Below are 20,223 nucleotides of genomic sequence, written 5' to 3'. Positions count from 1 at the left end.
CCCTCATTTAAAGCTGTGTAGAGCAGTAAATGCATGTTAGCCAAGTGATTTGGAAGTAATAGCCATGGATTTAAAAGAAAGGAAGGAAGGAAGGATTGAAGGAAGAAAGGAATGGTGAAGAAAAAGAAAGACATGTTTCTCCCTAGCCTGAAAAGGATGGAACAAACTACTGAAACAATATAAATTATAATTACTGTATTCCTTATTCTCTGAAGAATTAATGGTAACCACCCGTGTACATCACAGGATTATCTAAATTACACCCTGCTGTGTGTATTTATAACTATGGTGCAAAACTCTGCTCAGTACATTGAAAGTGACCTACATAAGAAACCTGATCCTGGTTTTCCCATTAGACTACTTTGTAACTCAATGAAAAGGTGAAGAGATGCTAAGGAGTTCAGAAAGAGGCTGTGGAAAGGTAGAGGTCCACAGGATCACCCACACAGAAATGTTAATGAGTTCTAAAAGCCAGCAGCCAGGATGGCGGAAGTTCTGATTCCCTGGCTCTGGTCAGTCTGACATTTTCCTGTTGCCTTTTCCTACCCAGCAAGACATGAGAGATGGCTCAGAAAGTGCAAGCTCTAACCTGACATTTTTAGAAAATGCTCCATAGATGTGCAGACCTTGAAGGTTCCCCAGAGAACCCAACCAGCAGGAGGCAATTAACAAAGTCTTTATGCAGGAGTGGCCAATGAGAACAGGAGAGTTCCTGCTGTCAGAGTGTGGGCATCTCTTCCAAAATCAAGCACAGGGCAGAACACAGTGCGTGAGTACGCTAACAGCGCCAGGGAGTGACCAGGGATAACTGTGCCCATAAAGAATTGTTGACTCAAATGGCACTTTGGGTTTCAAAAGGCAGTGGGACCCAATCCAGCCATACAGCTACCCACTTTCCTGTGTATATTAAATGCTTTGATTTTGGCGACTTTTGGTTTATTTTAAAATAAAGTCATTGGTATAAAATTCAAATCAATGGGCTCTTTTGACTTATGTCATCTAGCAGGGGAAACAACAGCAAGAACAACAACAGATTTTCATTTCCAAGGTTATATTCCTGGTTTTGCTACAAATCCACAACATTCAGAAGTTTCAGACCAAGATGCTATGAACAAGCTGGGTGCAGTGGCGCATGCCTGTAATCCCAGTGGCTTGGTGGGTGAGTGGGGCAAGGTAGGAGGATCCCAAGTTCAAAGACAGCCTCAGCAACTTAGTGAGGTACTGAGCAACTCAGTGAGACCCTGTCTGTAGATAAAATATAACAAAAGAGCTAGGAATGTTTTTCAGTGGTTTAACACACATGGGTTCAATCCCCGGAAACCTGCCGCCCAAATGCTGTGAACAAAGAGGTATACTGCAGTGTAATAGGAAAAAACTGGAAGCAACCTAGATGTCTAAAAATAGCAGAACTTAGATAAATTATGGTACAGGTACTGGATGGAATACAAGGCAATCATTATCAAAAATAACTATGACAACCAGCAATGAGGGAAATCTTAAGATATAATGTTAAGGGGGAGGGGAAGTAGAACACAAAATTGCATGTTTTTCCTGACCACATTTCTGTAGAATCAGATACATATATGAAAAACAAAACAAAACAAAAAAACTTGTAAAAAGATACATGAGGGCTGTGGATGTGGCTCAAGTGGTAACACGCTCGCATGGCATGCACGGGGCACTGGTTTCGATCCTCAGCACCACATAAAAATAAAATAAATATGTTGTGTCCACCGAAAACTGAAAAATAAAAAATAAAAATAAATTTGAAAAAAGATATATGAAAATCACAACAGGTTTTGAATTACCTATTGTGTAGGGTTCTGGATAAATTTTATCCTCTAGTTTCCAAAAGCACTGTTTACATTAAAAAGGAAGTTCTACCACTGTCTCAGACTAGAGAGGTGGAAGAGAAGGATGCTGGGCAGAAGGAAGAAGACCTAACTTTGGGCACGTGCCATGTGCATGTGACATTAGACATGAGGACTTATGTGCACTATCTCATTCAATCCTTAGGTAAACCTTGAGAAACTGGTATAACAAGTAAGAAAACTGGAAGTTCAGAGAGGTTCTGAGACTTGGTCAGAGACACACAGATAGGAAGTGATTCAAGCTGCACTGGAACCAGATCTGAATGGTTCCAAAACAAATTAAAAAAAAAAAAAAAAAGGAAAGTAAGGAAAAACTGTGGCTGATACCATGGGCAGATTTGCTCTTTTGAGACAGTTGTAAGGGACTTTCCTCTTGAGGACAAAGTATGGAGCCCCACTTTGTCATATCCTGGTTGCTACAACCAAAACCATGTAAGCAACTTGTCTGGGGGCAGCATCAGCCTTCAGGATGGAGACCACCCAGATTGGTCAGTGCCTGTGACAGGACCTGGGACTGAGCAGAGCCCATATCTTTAGACCCTTAGTTCTGAGCTCTTGCCACGAAATGACTCTGTCCTTTTGTAACAGCAGAAAATCCTGTAAGAGGAGGAATCCTCCTTGTTGGTTGTCCTTACATCAGGCACTGTTTCCCAGATGGAGGGAGCCATCTCATGGCCTAAGATAAGGGGAACAACCCACAGGACAGGCCACATGAGGCTGTCATGAGGATTATTCCTTCCATTTCTACCCTCCAGCATCTGGTCCAGAGGAGTGAAGAAGAAAGGGAGGAGACAGACGCCCTGAGGATCAGTATCAAGACAACAGTTCTCACCTATGAAAACTTTGGCCTGTGTATGATATAATGCTGAAGGAGTCACTTTCATTATGTCATTTAGCTCTCTAAGATGGATGCTCTTAGTAACCCCATTTTATAGATTAGGGGTCTCAAAACAGAGCTACAAAGTAGACATTAATAATTGAATTCTGTATCTCTAGAAAACCAGGGCCCTGGAATTATCTACAAATGCACCACTAATCATAGCAACACCGCCATCCCAGAGCAGGTCTCAGTGACTCTGAACCCTAAAATCCTCTCATACTATTGCCAAAGAAACACAGGTTTACATTCATTCCTGAGTTTTTTTTTTTTTTTTTTTTTTTTTTTTTTAGATAAGATCATTGACGAGGGAATAGACTTTCAGGGAATGACCCACAGAGAGGACGTGGCTAATGCTAGGGAAGGCCACAGGCTTCTCTTTATATTCAAGCCTTCATTATTGATTCAGGCATCGAAGAGATCCAAGGACAGCCTGCTTGTCCCAACTGCCCTTTAGGTAGCACAACATGACAGCTCCAGATCTGGGGAGTGCCTGTCATTTCCCAAGGCAGGGATGCTGGCAGACACTCAGCATAGCTAGATTCCTTTCATTGTGTCACTTGGACCTAAGTGTGGACACTCATCAGATGGTTAACTAAGGCATCTCTGCATAAAGGTGTCTCAACTGAGGCAAGATCAGCCTCTATGATGTGGCATCCCTTCCTTTTCCTGTACTAAAGATCGAATGGGGCAGAAGAAAAACTTTGGGGTTGGTGAATCTTGACAGCCCACAGAAGGAAAAGATGCCTGTTGCTATGTTCCATTTCCATAGTTACTAGAACACATACTCTAGCTCCGCCCTACAGTGACATTTCCATTTCCTGATTTCCTTTGGCACACCGACCATGTAACTGATTTTTTCCCATGGTCAAAGTCAATCAGGAGGCATCCTCATTGTACCTCAAATGGAGTTTTAATTTGTGTGTATATTATTAAGATAGACCTTTTCCCTCTGGATCATTCACTTTGGTGAGGAGAATGAGGGAAGACAGCTTAACATGGAATCTGCCATGCGGATTAGTAACCTGGGATAATATTTCTCCATAATGAGAAGCATTTTGAAGGAGCACTTTAAAATCTCACAGCAGAGTTCTTGCTGTCTCTTCTTTACCCTTTATAGCTCTCTTGTCCCCTATTCTTTGGGATCACGCCACGTTCTCTTGCCTCCCTACCTTTGTCTACACAGCACAAGACACTCAGTAGATGTGAGTCCCCTGCTGCTGAGTTACACAGCCCCTGTGTTTGGTTCAATCTTTGGGTTATGAAGGTTAAGGCTGCACAGAATTCCAGGCATCATGAAGACAATGATCATGATAATGACAATGATGATAAATAACATAAGCAACAGCTACTGTCGTTAGCTGGAAGCTATACTGTGCCAAGCACTGTGCTGAGTCACAGTGTCACTGGATCCTCAGGAAGGCTGTAAGGTAGGTATCCTTACCCTCATTTGCAGAAGGAGGAAACAGAGACAAAAGAGGTTCACTGATCTGCCTGAGGTTTCCATTTAGTACGAGGTAGAGATGAAATCAGATCCCAGTCAGATCCACACTGACCTGAGTCTGCTGGTAGCCACTCCATGATGTGACCTTCTGATGAGATAAAGAACTGTGAAATGACCAAGATGGAAAAAACATGGCCAGTCTCACCATGATGTGGAACTGTCTTCCTGTTCAAATATCGTTGGCAGAGTTTCCCCGAGAACACACTTGAGGTAGCATCACTTCAGTGCAGAAATGATTTTAAAAGAGCATTTCCAACACCGTTGAGCACAGTGTCTGGTGATCCACATGACCTCTCCTGACTCAGGACTCTCACTCTGAGTGTATTTCTCTGTCCCTTGACACATCTGCATGGTCAGATCCATGCTTTTGCTCTTAGTATCCTCTGCCTGGAATGGCCATTAGCTTCTCTATTTCTTAGAGAAGCTAATGGCCAATCCTTCCAGGTCTCTTCCACGAGGACTCACACCATCACTCCCAGCCAGAAGTATTGTCTGCCCTGGGCCCTTACCATTATTTCCCACCTATCCTAAAAGTGCTGGCCGGATGCTATTTCTGTTCATGCTCCCTCTCTTGCTGTTTTCCCTGCCAGACTTACTATTCAGTGGAGTTCTGTAGGAGAGACAGCCAGGCCTCCAGTTCTGGCCCATACCACTTGCCTCAGCAAGTCAGTTACTTAACCACTCTCTCAGTTTTTTCATCTGTGTAAACGGAAATAATTGAAAACCATCTTCCAGATTCTTGTACAGATTAAATTTAAAGAAGGTTCTTTATATATTATAAAATGCATTGAAAATATGAAACATTATTATTTCCATTGCTTAATAGTTAATGAATGAACACTTAAATGAATTAATTTAATTCAGGCTGTATTTTATATATGGACACTTGCAAAAAAAATTTTTTCTCCTATGTAGACTATCAACAGTCTCAGACCTACACAATGAGGTGTATGTACCCTAGTATTTAATAGATCTGATAATGACAGAAAAAGTTAACAACAGGGTCAAAGAAAAGACTTCAATTTTCAGGAAAAGAAAAATGCTACTTATCCCCAAACTTTCACTTACAGTTCTTTTCCCCTTCTACTCTGTCTCCATCCAAATACCCTTTCTGCATGCACAGCTGGGTGGAATTGTGTGAGTGCTCACAGACCCAGAGACACAGACAAGAGGAACAGGTCTTGAGATGGACAGAGTGGTCCAATTTGATACAATATGATAAAATGAGCCCACACCACAATTAAGGGTCCTGGCATTTTTTTCTCCTCCATGACTGGAGCCTGTGAAAAAATTTAACTCTGGGCTTAAGGGCACAATAAACCTATCCGCCTGCCACACACCAGCAGGAAGGGTTTTCTCCAAAGGGAAATGTTACACTGGTGACAATCTACTGATGCCCAATGAAGCCTGGAGGACACCAGATTCCACAGGGTGCTAGTGCTCAGTATGGATGGGTCTTCCAGCATCACCCAGGCCTCCTGAAACACTCTGGGTGTAAACCATACCCACTCACAGCACAGATGGACCTTAATTTTTCTTCCATAAGAAAATAAGTCTGTTTCTCTCCTTATCCTCTCAGCTGTTCAGATGGCGTGAACCAGCTCAGGCCCTCTTGCTCCCCAGCTATGGAGAGAGCAGACTGCTGCAGAATGAAGGCAGGCTCTGGTCAAGGCTGGCAGTGCTCCATCTTGTGCTGCAGCTTTGGACAAATGACTTAACTTTCTTGGGCTTCAGTTTCTCATCTATTAAAAGGGAAGTAAAAATAAGCTGGTGTCTTGCACATGGTTGGGACTTGACAAATACTTATTGGATAATATTAATAAGAAGATTAAATGAAGAAATGTATGTCACACGCAGAACAGTGTAGCATGAGGCAAGCTCTCAATTCCTGTGAGCTGCCTTCTCTGAGTAGGAGCAGAGGAAAGCCCAGATAGGATGGCAAAAGCCTCGTGTTGGATCTGAGTCTCAGGAACAGGGCCCAGGGATAGGAAGGCTCTGAGGGGTAGAGCCACACCTGGTCTATACAGGGTCAGCCATTCCATCTGAATGCATTGTTGAGCTGGAAAGAGCTCAGTTTCCATCTCTGGCAATGTAATGACTAATTCTCTTACATGCAGAGACTGCTGGGAAGGATCAGTGGATGGAAAAGGCTAACACAGAAGCAAGGGATTTATGATGCGTTTGCCCAGTACAGCCTGTCTCCTGAAGGGGTGGGCAGCCAGGGTCCACCTGCTCACTAGGATTTCTGCAGTTCTATATTCAGAAGCCTTCAGTAAAATGGAGTCTGAGGCCCAGAGAGAAGGAAACGAACAAATGGACATTTTACTGTTCACTCTTCTGGCACAGGTGCCTGAAATTACCAATATTTCTATCTGCCATCCTCTGCCTTTGTGTAGGCTGCTCCATCTTTCAGAAAGCCATTCCTGTCTTCTGTTTCAATATCTGACTTGATTTACAAGCTCCATGCCTCGCGGAAGCTTTATCTGATCTTCCTGGTTAGAATGAATTGCTCTCTCCTTCAGGATCCCACAGGGCTAAGGTTTAAAGTTCAGGACCACGTGTTTGTCATCTGCTTGGCATTGCCAGGGGCTCCATACACATCTGGCTGTCCACGAAACTCTGGATGACTCCAAGGCAGTGATGCAGCTTATGGGGCTTTGCTTGTCCCAGGCAGCCCAGGACACAATGCTGTGGACAGGCTCCGTGGAGGCTCCCACCATTTTAAGCCTGAGAGGGGGAGACGGAGCATCCCCCCCTACTTAATCCCAGATTACCTGAAATCCCTGCATCCAGGGATGGCCTTTGGCTGCTGCATTTAAGAGGGTTTAAAGATCTCTGGGGATTTCCAGGTGCCTGGAGGGGTGAGAGCTGCATAGACTCCACACCCAGCGTGGGCCACCCACTGGGCTGCAGACATTCTCTCACTTAAGCTTCCAAACACCACCTAGTTATGAACTGACATTTTATCAACAAGGAAACCAAGACTCAGAGAAATTAAAAATCTTGTCTGCACCCAGGCTGGAATGCAAGTCTTACTTGGCTCCAAGTCTGTGCTTTTGCTATAAGATGGTACTGTTATCCGTAGAAGGATGTCGCTGTTTTGTTATGGTTTTGTTACGGTTTTGTTGTTTTAAAGGGAGGAAAACATTGTGTTTGTTACAACTATCTCTCCTTGTGTGCTTCCTTCTCTATCCTGTCCCTCTTTTTCTCCCCCAGTGAAGTGACCTCTGCTTCCTCACCTCTCCCAGGTCTTGGCACTCTAAGTGATTGTACTGGTTCCCCCACCCCTAACCCCAATGCTATTCACAAAGCAAAAGGAAAAAAAAAAAAACCAAAAACAGCCATCAAGAAAACCTGTCTTGCTTACTCACTCTCTCTCTCCATATAAGTGCAATTAAATTATGTTATTGCACAGTAATTAGAAATAAAAATAAAACAGGTGCAAAGACAAATACCTATAATTCCAGTTACTTGGGAGGCTGAGGAAAGAGGATCACAAATTTGAGACCAGCCTGGGCAATAGAGCAAGGTTCTACCTCAAAACATAAAAAGGGGTGGGGATGAAGGAATGTATTGATAACTTGGGAACAGTCTTTCTTGAGACAACATTTCCAAACCCAGGAATTGGTTGGGCTTCAAATTCAATGTGTCCTGTTTGCCAAAGGGTAGGAGAAGACCAACAGCATTTGCTGGTGGCTCTTACTAGTAAGAACTAGGTGGCTGACAGTTGTTTAGTCCCCACAACAGCCTATTATCTATATGCACAGGCCAGGGAACTGAACAGTATTCAGGAACAAGTGAGGGCCAGAGCCAGCCTGTGCTCCCTGCAGACTACACTTTGGCAGCTCTTTGGTGATTGCTTTCCTGGTTGCCCCTCTCCTGGATCCAGGAGCCCTTTTTCACTCTGGTGTGCTCTGGACTTTCCATCCTTGATGCAAGAACTTGGAGCTCTCTGCTCTTTCCCTTCCTTCCTCTCCCTGTTCTGCAACATCTGTTAGTTCTGGTCCTAACCTCCTCCCCTCCTTTTTCTCCTTCAACAAACTTGTGCCAAACACATGCTACATCATGCCAGACCTGGGCACAAGAAGCTGCAGTTATGACACAGTGTGACAGTTGTTTCTGCCCTCATGGAGCTTACAATCTCACAGGGAGATAGATTTTCAACAATCATGCCACCACCATTTAGTTGTAATTATGGGGGCACCGTGAGCAAAATATGGGCATATAAATGGTTCCTGGTCATGTGTGTGTGTGTGTGTGTGTGTGTGTGTGTCAAAGGAGCCTCTCTGAATAAGTGAAATTTGTGTGAAGCTCTTGAATAAAAACTGAGGAGACTGAGGCAAAAGGATTGCAAGTTCAAGGTCAGCCTGGGCAACTTAGTGAGGCGCTGTCTCAAAGTACAATTTAAAAAGGGCTAGGGATGTAGCTCAGTGGTAGAGTGCTTGCCTAGCCTGTATGAGGCCCTGGATCCAATCCCCAGTACAGATGGAAGGAAGGAAGGAAGGGAAGAAGGAAGACAGGGAGGAAGAAAGAAGAAACCAGGTGGGGAGGAGAACTGAACTGATTGGGAGAAGGGGGTGACAGAGAGCAGGTGTCTCCTTTCAAATTGAAGATCCTTTATCCTCTTTAGGTCCCCGAGCCACTTGTACCTATCATTTTCCATCCACTAAATTGGTCAACCCAAGATCAGGCAAGATTGTGGGGGTATTGGATACCTGGCTGGGTTTGGAATTCAGTCCTATGAAGACACTCTGGTGGTAACAAGAGCTTTGAACCATTTACAATGCATGGCCCAGGGATCTCACTTTGGGGGACGCTCCTTCCAAAAGAAGAAGACAGCCACAGCGCAAAGAGGCTCACATTAGCACTATCTGAAATAGTGAAGGATGGGAATGGGAGGGATACGATGGTAAGTGTCATGGAGCTGCTCAGTCTGACAAGAAGGAGCTTAGAAATGCCTGCATGAAGAAGTGGCCCATGAAGGGCAGAGGGACACCCAGCTATGCATTCACACCACTGCACTGGGGCTACGGTCACCATCCTGTAGGAGGTCACATAGGACACAGAGAAAATCCTAGAACGCATCCACCACTTGCTCTAATGTCTTGAATTATAAATTATATCTTAAAAATTCCTGAACAATACTTAAATTTATCTTAAGAGTTTAGACATAATTTTAGGCAATTCCTGATTCTGAATCCAGTAAATAAATCACTTCTTTGACTTCACTTCTCAAAAACAGTAGTCAGAAACTACCCAGTCAGGGAAAGGGTAAGTGATTTCCAGAGGCTCAGAATGAGGAGTGGGAACTGACCACAGAGGGCAGAAAGAACTTTCTGGAGTAAGGGAAATGCTCTGCATTTTGATTGTGGTGCTGGTCACACAGCTCAATCTCTTTGTCAGAATTTATAGAACTTCACACTTAATGTCTTATTTTCTATCTGAACATCATATCTCAATAAATCTGATTTAAAAAGCAAGAGGTCTGGGCCTGGTGACTGAGTGCTGTGGAGGTGAGGGGCCATGTGTTAGGCCCTCCCTAGTGTTAGGCCCTGGGGTACAGGCAGAGCCCTGCACAATGTAGAAGAAGGAATTCTAAAACCTGGGGAGCTGACATCGACCATTTACTCTTAGACACCCTCTCCGTCCTTCTCAGCCCTGCTCTGGGCCTTGCGAGCTTATCTACATGCCCTGGATGGGTGGGTTCCCCTGGGATCCAGCTACTGGTTGGGTTCTACCAATGGGAGGAGATGAGAGGGTAGAAGATAACTATCTCTGACTCCATCATTACCTTTCCTCTATTGCTCCTACCTTGTAGGAACAGCACTGTCTGGTGGTAGCCTCCCCAGGTCCTGGTAGAAGGCTGCCCGGGGTAGCAATAGTACCCTGGTATCAGTAGCCCGGGGTTGTGCTGCTCCTTAACACAAAGCCTTCACCCTTGTCATTAGTCTTGCTATTACATTCTTCTCACATTAAAAACAAATGAACAATCAAACACATAAATAAACAAGCAAATCTAACAACCTCCTGCCTAGTAATTTCATTGCCAAGAAGATCACTTTGAAACTGTTCTATCACAGGGCATCTCTGCAAACTGGAAAATTTTCTTTCATGCTGAGCTGAAACATGTCAAATGACTCATAATTTCATACAGCCCTTTGTTTGTTCATTTTTATTCCTATCTTACAGATGAAGATCCTAGAGCTTAAGGAGGATAAGTTCTTGCCCAACTAGCAGAAGAGGGACGAACAGATGAGACCACAGGTCTACAGAGTCTAGGCACTTACCCCCACCTCTCACTCCAGACATGGGCTCCCCAAGATAGGCCTCTTCACATGGGAAGTTCTCTAGACAGAGAAGCTTGCTCCCCCAGAATCTGCTTTGGCCCTCTACTATATTTACCCTTCCAGCCTGGCTTTGCCCTCTGAAACCCCCAGAGTAAGTCTGACTTCCCCTGCATGGCTCCTTTTGGGACATTGGGAGATATTTGTCTGGGGTCTGTTATAAAGAGCACAACCTATATATAATCTTGCTATTAGCAATTCGTACAGAGCAGTGTGAAGGAATCAATCTTGGAGAAAATGTTAATGCAGGCTCTTGTATCTTTATCACTTTTTCTTCCTCCTAAAAGACCAAGTTCAATCATCTCCGTTTCCTATTCTTTGGGCTATAAAGCTAAATCTATGGCTTCTGTCCAAAAGGCCTGATGTGAAGTCGTTGAGAAAGGAGAGAAAATGAGCTTTATTGCTCACTAATAGCACCCAGGCCCAAAGTGCAACAGGCCTTTGCTTATGAAGCAAATGACATCTGAGATCCTGACATTGCATGAGCTGAACCGGATGGGGATGAGTGAGTGAGTGTTGTGTGTTGTTCATAGCCACTCTAGCTTCTATTCCTAATTCTTTTTCTATTCATCTCATATCCATTTCAACTCTACCCAAGCCTCGGGACATAAAATGGACACTTCTCCCACCATGCTTCTGCCCATACTGTTGTTCTGCCTAGTCTACCCTTGGTGAACTTAGCCATCATGCAAGGCCTTCTATTTAACCAAGCCATATCGAGGATGGCTACCTTGTATGCAGCTTTGTCAAGGGCAAGAGCATGCAGCAGAGAGCAAGATGTTAGGAGATGGGGGAGTAAGTGATAGCCCCCCTAAGAGGATGGGAAGTCTAATACTCTTCTAACTGGATTGCTGCCATGCTGATATTCCCTATGCAGAGGGAAATGACAGAGACCTTGGGAGACCCTGCACAATTCTCTGCAAATCATAGTTCATGCCCAAGTTTTCCCTCTTTAGACATTTCCCAGATAGCCTCAAGAACTGGATGACCCAGGTTCTACCAGATGAAGAATTGCAATAATATTCCACCAAGCAAAGCTCTCCAGTAGCTGCCCTTTGAAGAACAGCAATTAAGTTTAGCAACATTCTCACTTATAGCTTACACAATCACCACTTAAAGCAAGCATTCTGATTTTATTTTATGTTTTACAATCCATAATCAATTTCTGGTAAAGGTAAAAGATGTGATTTAACTTAAAAAAGGATTCCTCATTGCTTCTGAGCATGTTACAGTGGAGGTACATAGACACTGCTGCAGCCCACTTTTTGACTCCACCATGTTCTGGTACAATTTCCCACAGGCAGGGAACTCTAGACTGGGAATACCCAGATGGAATAATCTACTCCTATCACATTTCAGGTTGAAATAACCGAGGTCTAGTTATAAGAAACAGTAATGATAATCTTCCAAGTCCATCAGCAAGGGACAACTCCTTTATTACACCCACTCCGTGATTTTCAGCATCATGTTATATAACCTGTACAACAGCCTTATGAAGGTGGTTTTATTATTCTTCCTACTTTGAAGAAACCAAGGCTCAAAAGGTTATTTCTGGAGAGGGTAGGGCTAGGATTTCCACCCAGTCTATCCAACTCTAAGTCCTATCTTCTCTCCCAGTGAGAGTACCATGGTTTGGAGAAATCACAGGGAGTGACACCCCTATCTCACAGACTGGCCTAGGTCTGTTGATGGAAGAACCAGCATCTCAGAGGATCCTGGGGCCTCTGTAATCCACTCCTTCAGTAATCCACTCCTGGTTTTTATATTATTAGCAAGTCTTTTTTGGCTCCTATTCCAAAGGCCTATGTGACCAGACAGGTGCTTGAAGAGTCCTCAAAATATTAATTCAAGGTTTTTCCATGGCACTCAGTGTTCACCTCTTGGTAGTCTTTGGAACAGGAGGGAAGCTGTCAGTTTCATCTGGATAGAGGCAACTACTGTCAATGAGGCAAATTGAACTTTTGTGCTAGTAGAAGAAACGATGTGAGGTACTTTGTAGGAGCCAACCCTTGCATCTCCTCCCCTGGAACAGCCAGACATCTCTACAGATGGTTCCTGACAGGTCCCCTGGTTGCTCTGTCACCTGCTCTTGTGACTAACTCAGTCTGGGAAGTTCCCAGATGCAAGACAGTCCTGATCCAAATTCTCATTCAGAAGCTCCTCATGCTCTGTTATGTGATACAATAATACTAATATCATTGCTGCTGATAATAATATCTAACTTTCACAGGTGTTAAGTCTGTGCCAGGCCGTGGGCTAGGTACTTTATATAAATTATCTCACAACAATCACTATTATTATCCTTATTTTACAGAAGGATAAAATAAGTTTATGTGATGTTTCCAACCTTATTTTACAGAAGGATAAAATAAGGTTGGAAATATCACATAAACTCAACCTAATATCTCAAAGCCTGAAAAATAATGGAGCTGAGATGTGAAAGCAGGCTGCTAATTATAGAATCTAGACTCTCAACCAGGATGCTACTCTGGTTTCCCCGTCTGTAAGATGGGACATCATCCCAGTCGCCCGCGTTATAAGAACCATCTGAAAAGTGGAAAGTGATGTTCAGAGAAGTTAAGAAATGTTGCCCGAGTTTACACAGTGGGCAGGGGATAGAGCCAGGACATGATGTGAAGTCTTTTGATTCTTTATCATCTGGTCTTGAAACTACAAAAAATAATACTCATTTCACAGAATCAATCTGAGGGTCCAGAGAGATGATACATGTCATGGGTGTGGCCCAATGCTAGGCACACAGTAAAAATTCAAAGAACCAAATATTAAGACAGGTAGATTGTAGCATAAGGGTTAAGATTGTGAGCTCAAAAGAGAAAGTATATTTCAAAAGCACCAGTTCAAGAGCCAGGGCATTCAGGTTGGGGAGGTCACATTCCTAACATTTACCAAGTGACATTGGTAAGTTACTTTAGTTTACTGGGTCTCGGGGTCCTCATCTGTAAATTGTGCGGTTGTTAGGAGATTTCAGTGAGACAGCATAAGCTGTTCTCCTTAGAACAGAAAGAGGAAGGTGAATAGCACACAAAGTCAAATGATAACAAGGGACCAAGATTATTCTTACTACTCTACAACACATCCTTAGTCCCTGGAAAATGTTTTTAAAACAATAATGTTCTGTAAAATAAAGCATTATTACAATGGCTGCACAAGTTTCACATGTTGACCTAAAACTTGCTTTCTCCACTTATCACTCTCCGCCATGTTGTTCTGCGAACAGATCTCTTCAGGAAAGGAAAAGCAAGGGCACTTAAGTGGAGACCAACAAGGGCCAGAAAACTGGAACAGGGAGAAGCAGCAAATGAAAGGAGGAAACTCATCCTCAATGGCTGCCTCGCTTAACAAGAGGGCAGGTGTCCTTTGGAGCAAAAATGTACATTTTCTACCTGAAGAGATCCTACAACTGCCAGAGGGTCCTCCCCAGATCCCACCCCAGGCCAGGTAAGCCAAGTAACTCAGGGTAGGAAGGGAAGAGATGGCAAGACCCTCCTCCTGCTGCCTTTGTGGGTGGGAAGTGCTCACTCTGATTTCTCTATTTTTCCCATGAAAATACCGGTAAATAGCTCTGCAACTGAAAGGTCACTGGCTGCTCATTTCTCAAGAAACTTCCAATAAAGAATCTGAACGTCAAATGGATCTGACAGGATTACCATCCAGATATGGCAGCCCTGGGCAGATACCAGCAAAAGGAAAATTCTTTTGGACTCTCAGTTTCTGACTCCCCCTGTTCTGGGGGTGTGATGCGATTCTTATCCAGAACTTGATAGGATGTATAAAATAATTACAAATGAAAAGGTTATTCATAATTTTTAAATGAGTTAATTAGTAAACCCAGTCAGATTCACTCATTACAGTAATTAATAATTGATTATACTTGAAATTAAACACAATTTTTCATCAAAAATCTAATTAAGTATCTGTGCTTTTGCCTGTTGATTAGATCAGTTGGTCTGCTGGAAAAGAGTCTTTGTTAAGGATATTTGTGCTTGGCTAAGACAATTAATTTGATTTTTAATAATTGATAGTTCCTTATAAGTTAGTCATCACAGCCTGTAATTATAGCCAAGCATAATTACATAATGGTTCTTTGGCCCAGCAGCTGGAGGGAACCGGCATGCAGGCTGCCACCACCCCACTCTTGGAGGAAGAGTGGTTGGCCCCACACCTGTAATGCATTCACCTACAGAAACTCACTGCGGCCTCTCATGCATCCTCCTACATTTGTGGTCATACATGTTTTCCAGATGAGGAGATCAGAACTCAGGCAGAGCAGTGAGGTCCCCAGAGGAGGGGTGTGGAGGGGGGCAGAGCAGCTGCCTGGTGGTAGAACGGGGAAAGGAATCCAGGGCTGTTAGGTACTGGGGCCAGGTGCTTCCCCAAGTCCTTGCTGTGTCTCCAGGCTTGCCTCTTTTTTTTTTTTTTTCCTTTTTGGTACTGGGGATTGAACCCAGGGGCACTTAACCACTGAGCCACATCCCCAGCCCTACTTTTATACTTTATTTAAAGACAGGGTCTCTCTGAGTTGCTTAGGGCCTCGCTAAGTTGCTGAGGTGATTTTGAACTCATGATCCTCCTGCCTCAGCCTCCCAAGTTGCTGGAATTGCAGACATGCACCACTGCACCCTGCCCAGGCTTGCCTCTTTGACCTAATCCCTGGGTGTGATCACTTGAGTCCTGTCTTAAGATTTCTACATAGATACAACTTTATCAGAAGGATATAATGAACAAACTACTTCTAACTTAGGACACAAATTCTCCTAAAGTGACCTTAGATCTGTCTACCCCCTCCTCTCTATACCTACACTGTCACTGTCTTTGCTGAAGCCATTGGCTATTTCTGACTAAGAGCTCTGCCTTCTGCCCCTTCATTCCTCTACACTTATCTTTGTAAAATAAAAATCTGGCTATGCCCTACTGTGCTTATGACCCTTCAATGACTCCCCAACTGCCCATCCAATAAGGTGCTCAGCTGGACTTCAAGGTGATCTTCATAAATCTGACAAAACATTTGTATATTAGCTCCAAGGGGTACCCCAGTCCTGAAGCGCTTCAAGAACCCTTTCTGCGGCATGGTCCTATTTTAAGTCTCTGCATGTTCTCTTGATTTAAAATACCCTCCTGCATGCCTACTTCTGAAAACTCCTACTTTAAGATTCCATACAAACATCATCACCTTTCCCAGCTGGGGATTGTTGCTCCCACAGCCTCTGAACTGCTGTGTCCATCAGTCATTCTTGATTTACCTGCTAACATGACTATCTCCTCTTTTAAGCTATCAACCTTACCTTGAATCCCAGCACTTAGCATAGTGCCCGGCTCAAAGCAGGTATGGCTTGCTGAATGAAAAGTAAGATTCACAAAATCATTAAAGACTCAAAGACTGTCAATGTTGGAAAGGAAATTAATGGTCACTTAGTAAAAATTCTCTCAGTGCCTGAATCCTATGCTTGCTAAATGGGCATTGAGCTCACTTGTACCCTTCCTACGACAGGGAGTTCACTACTCCCCATAAGTAGCCCTGTCGTTTTTATTTAGCTGAAGATTGACCAAGTATTCTTATAAAATGGAAGAAGAAGCCCATGGAATGAAAAATAGTTTTCTTAGCTATAAAAATTTTCTCCTCCTCCCTAAAATTATCTACTGTTATGGTTTGAATATGAGATCTCCTCAAAAAGTTCCTGTTAATGCAGTAATATTCAGAGAAAATGATTAGATTATGAGAGCTGTAACCCAATCAGTCCACCCTAGCTTGAATCGACTGAATAGTAATAGTAGGCAGGTGGGGCCTGGGGACATGCCCTGGAGGGGTTCATCTGCCCTGTGGCCCCTACACACACACACACACACACACACACACACACACACACACTCTCTCTCTCTCTCTCTCTCTCTCTCTCCCCCTTCCTGGCTACCATGAGGGGAACAGCTTCCCTTTGCTGTACCCTTCCCCCATGATGTTCTGCCTCGTCCTGGGCCCAGAGCTTTGAAATCAGCTGTCTATGGACTGAAACTTCTGATACCATGAGAAAAAAAAATAAACTTTTCCTCCTCTAAATTGTTCTTGTCAGGTATTTGGGTCACAGCAATGCAAAAGCTGATTAAAGCAACTATTTGGTATAAATCTCAAGGCTTCAATGCAAAATATTGCTGTCTATATGTTGCAAACTATTTGGTCTTGAACAGTGACAGTGTCTTCTAATAGTCTACTCATTTAGGAAAACAATAATATCACAAAAGCAAGGGAGGGCTATGTCAGGGATTGAGGTGGTGGCGACATACTTCTAATGATGCTGGTAACGGTTCATGAATTCCACAACCCTCACCTGTGATCCAGGCTACATCAATGATGCACCTCTCAGAAAGCCTGAGTGGCCCTGACCTCTCCCAGTTTGGCTGTTCCTTTTATCTAATGACCCATAGCAGGAATGGCAAATAAGTGGTAAGTCATCTATATTCTCTACTCCTGCAACTGTGACAGACATCACTAATCAATCACAGACACTCTTTTTGAATCTGAATATAACCTCAGAATCCTTCCCAACACAACGTTCTAGGTAATAACAACTAATCAATTAGATAGAAGAAAAGATTAAACATGTATGCCATCCTGCCTTGGAGCCATGCATTTCTCTGAGCCTATCTTTAAAAGAGGAAAAAGAGACCTGTCATACCCAATGAGGCTTATTATAGTGTGAGATATAAGATTTCCCTATTTGCTGGACTATCATCTTTCTCTTTACTGGTTTTTATGAAATTCAAAAATCTTGAGGAGAAGTGACCTTGGAGCTTACATCCTTACCTAGACCCTATCCATGTTCAAGCCATTTCTCCAGAACAAGTGGCGGCCAAAAGACCTTGGAGCTTACATCCTTACCTAGACCCTATCCATGTTCAAGCCATTTCTCCAGAACAAGTGGAGGCCATCACTCTCAGTGCCAGCACTGTCTACCTCTCAAGCCAAGCCTCACTTTTCACTCACAATGACTTTGCTTGTTACGGGTTCTTTTTCACAGTGGATGGCACTCTGTCTTCCTTTGGCCTCTGCCAGTTAGTTCTATTTCTACTTATTGGCTTATGTTAGGGAAAAAACAAACAAACAACAAAACATTTGTTTACAGAATTGTCCCTGAATTCCTTAGTCTGGGTTCAAGGGCTTCTTGAGCTGGCCTGACCTTAAGTCTTAGAATTATAGAACCTGAAGGCTAGAAAGGACACAGAAGGTTAAGCCTTTACTAATTGGTTGGGTTACATAGAGGTGGAGACTCTACACAATGCCCACAGATCTCTTCAGATTAATCTTTTCCTGGGAGAAGACCAAAGAGAGGGTCTGAAGATGGAAACCAGACTGTGATAGAAATATATCAAAAGAACTCAGATTCGGAGCTTGTCTGGGAGCAAGACCAAGAAAGTGGATCAGGAGGAGTTTCTGACATCATGTCCGTGCCCTGGGATGGGGTAAGCAGCAAGAAGCCAGTGTGGCTCCAAGTCTCTGTGCTTCCTTCAGTCTGCTCACTGGCACACATGGCTCCTCAGTTGGGATTTCTCTGGGCTCCTGACCCTGCTTCAACACTAATCTTGGTCCCTCTGACACCCTCAGATGACCATGCCAGACCCTTCCCAGCTGACAGGCTTCCCTGGCAGTTTCCCTCCAATGCTGGGATGCTCCACCCCTTTGTTACTCCTCACTATAGCCACCTGCTGCTTTCTCTCCAGTCTCTCCATTTGCCATTTATTTTTCAGTAACTCCAATCTATGACACTCATGCCACAGACCATCACCTCAGAGGCTGATCTTAGTGGTGTCTATGCATCTGTGATAGGTATTCAGCACATACGGGACAGATGCTCAGCTTTCTTCCTGGTCTAAGTGCAGAGGGGAGGGGAGGAGGGTCCCAAAGAGCTGAGCCTGATGCTTTGGGGTGCAGGCTAGCTCAGCACCCCAAGGCTACTCATCCTGTGTATTGTGACAGCTGTGCTGGTAAGGAGGCTTCTGTGCCCACAGGCACCTTGTTTGCTGCCCTCTGGGCCAAAGGGGAGCCATGGGGAGCTGGGATGAGGATGCACTTACCCACAAAGTACGCCAGCAGGATGACCAGTGTGGCCGAGATGACGATGGCACTCAGGGCTGCGCACTTCCAGTTGCAGTACTTGGAGGGCTTCTTGAGGTTGAAGGCTGGCCGGCTGAAGGTGCTGCGGGGCAGGGGGCGGGGCGGGGGTGAGTACACGGTGCTGGACGTCAGTGGGTACCCTGGAGATGTGGTGCAGAAGAGTGGGGAGGTGCCTCCAGGCTTGAAGAGGAAGTGCCTGTGGATGAAGAGAGGCCAGAGGGCGTCAGGGTCTGCCAGCTGATGAGGCGCCCGGCTCGACCTGCAGGACAGAAGCCGCAGGAGAAGCATGCAGAGGGCCTGGAGAGAGAGAGAGTCACCACAGAGAAGATGGCAGGGACAGGAAGAGGAGAGTCACAAACCAGATCACAGAACGGGCACGAAGACAGGTTTCCAGGGAACACGAATGGGACAGCCCTACCTCTGACAACCCCACCGAAGCCAGGGCAGAAACTGTTACCCACTCAACCCAGGCTGGCATGAGGTCCTTTTCCTGGGAATCGATGGTGCTTAGAGTAGCTTGGGGAATTAGCTATCTGTTCTTTGAAATTATTGAAGTAACTTGGAAAGTGTCTAAAATCCTGTCTGTTCCTGAGGCGCTGAATACGGGATCTAAATTTTTTCTTCTTCTTCCAATAACTTGCATTACCAGTGTACATTGGTTAAGGACTGGAATATCCTACTTTTTTAAAGGGGTTTAGTTGGGCTGGAAGCCAAAAAAACCACCACTAAGTTCTGCCTGTGGCCAAGAGTCTGCTAGTGGCTGTTAAGAATGCCTTCAAAGCAATCTGCTTGGAAGCCAGGCCGATGCCTTCTGAGCCCCAACATGAAAGCTGTGTGGGCGGCAGATGGGTGACTGTATCCTACAGCCTCACTGCAATTTTGAGGGCAGCGGGGCACGGTCAAAGCACATGGTTGTAGTCAAACTAGGTGTCCGGAGATCTTTCCCAGCCTGGCTTTAACCATGGCCAAGGAGGACTTGCATACAGCCTGAGAAATGGAGTGCTTTCCATGTACTGCATACCCTAGTCCTGGTGGGAACCCATCCCTCTTGGGGTACAAGATGCCTCAGGCCACAGAATACACACTTAGGGCCAGATGCATATAATACATGGCCTGTACTGCATAAAAATTGCTACGTGAGATGGTTTTCAGAATGGTGGAGGCAGCCAATGAGATGGGGAGAACGGCATATTAACAAGACTGCTGTTAATATGCTGGAGGACAGGGGATTCCAAGGACAAACTGCTGCAAGTTGAACATGGAATTGGGGATGGGCATGTGATATGGCATTGTTTCCCCAAGGAGATCCCAGAGAAAGGTCTCAGGGTATGCATGCAAGTGCAGGAGCCACAAGGAGAGCACACACAGAGAGGAGGAGCATGGGGATGTCACCTACCCGTCACCGTAAGCCCCATCATGGCGGGAGGCGCTGAGAATGTCCATCTCAATGAGGTTGTCCTGCAATGTCCCTAGGAATGGCTGCTTGCCTAGGTTTCTACGCA

General features: G+C 44.5%; 1 protein-coding gene across 22 annotated transcripts in view; it reads right to left on the bottom strand.

Annotated features, from left to right (window-relative positions):
• Positions 1 to 20,223, bottom strand: part of Tenm4 (teneurin transmembrane protein 4) — a 2,842,490-nt gene that overhangs the window by 188,916 nt on the left and 2,633,351 nt on the right. For 19 of the 22 annotated variants that reach the window (XM_048789141.1, XM_048789145.1, XM_048789157.1 and 16 more), the window contains 2 exons: positions 20,118 to 20,216; positions 18,682 to 18,917 (listed from right to left, as the gene is read on the bottom strand). In XM_048789141.1, the coding sequence (XP_048645098.1) occupies positions 18,682 to 18,917; positions 20,118 to 20,216 (335 nt within the window). The remainder of the gene's footprint in view (positions 1 to 18,681; positions 18,918 to 20,117; positions 20,217 to 20,223) is intronic. The other 3 variants (XM_048789158.1, XM_048789161.1, XM_048789159.1) reach the window with 1 other exon arrangement.

The sequence above is a fragment of the Marmota marmota genome, unplaced genomic scaffold (assembly GCF_001458135.2).
Source record: "Marmota marmota marmota unplaced genomic scaffold, marMar, whole genome shotgun sequence".
Taxonomy (NCBI): domain Eukaryota; kingdom Metazoa; phylum Chordata; class Mammalia; order Rodentia; family Sciuridae; genus Marmota; species Marmota marmota.
This window is presented reverse-complemented; position numbering and strand designations above follow the sequence as displayed.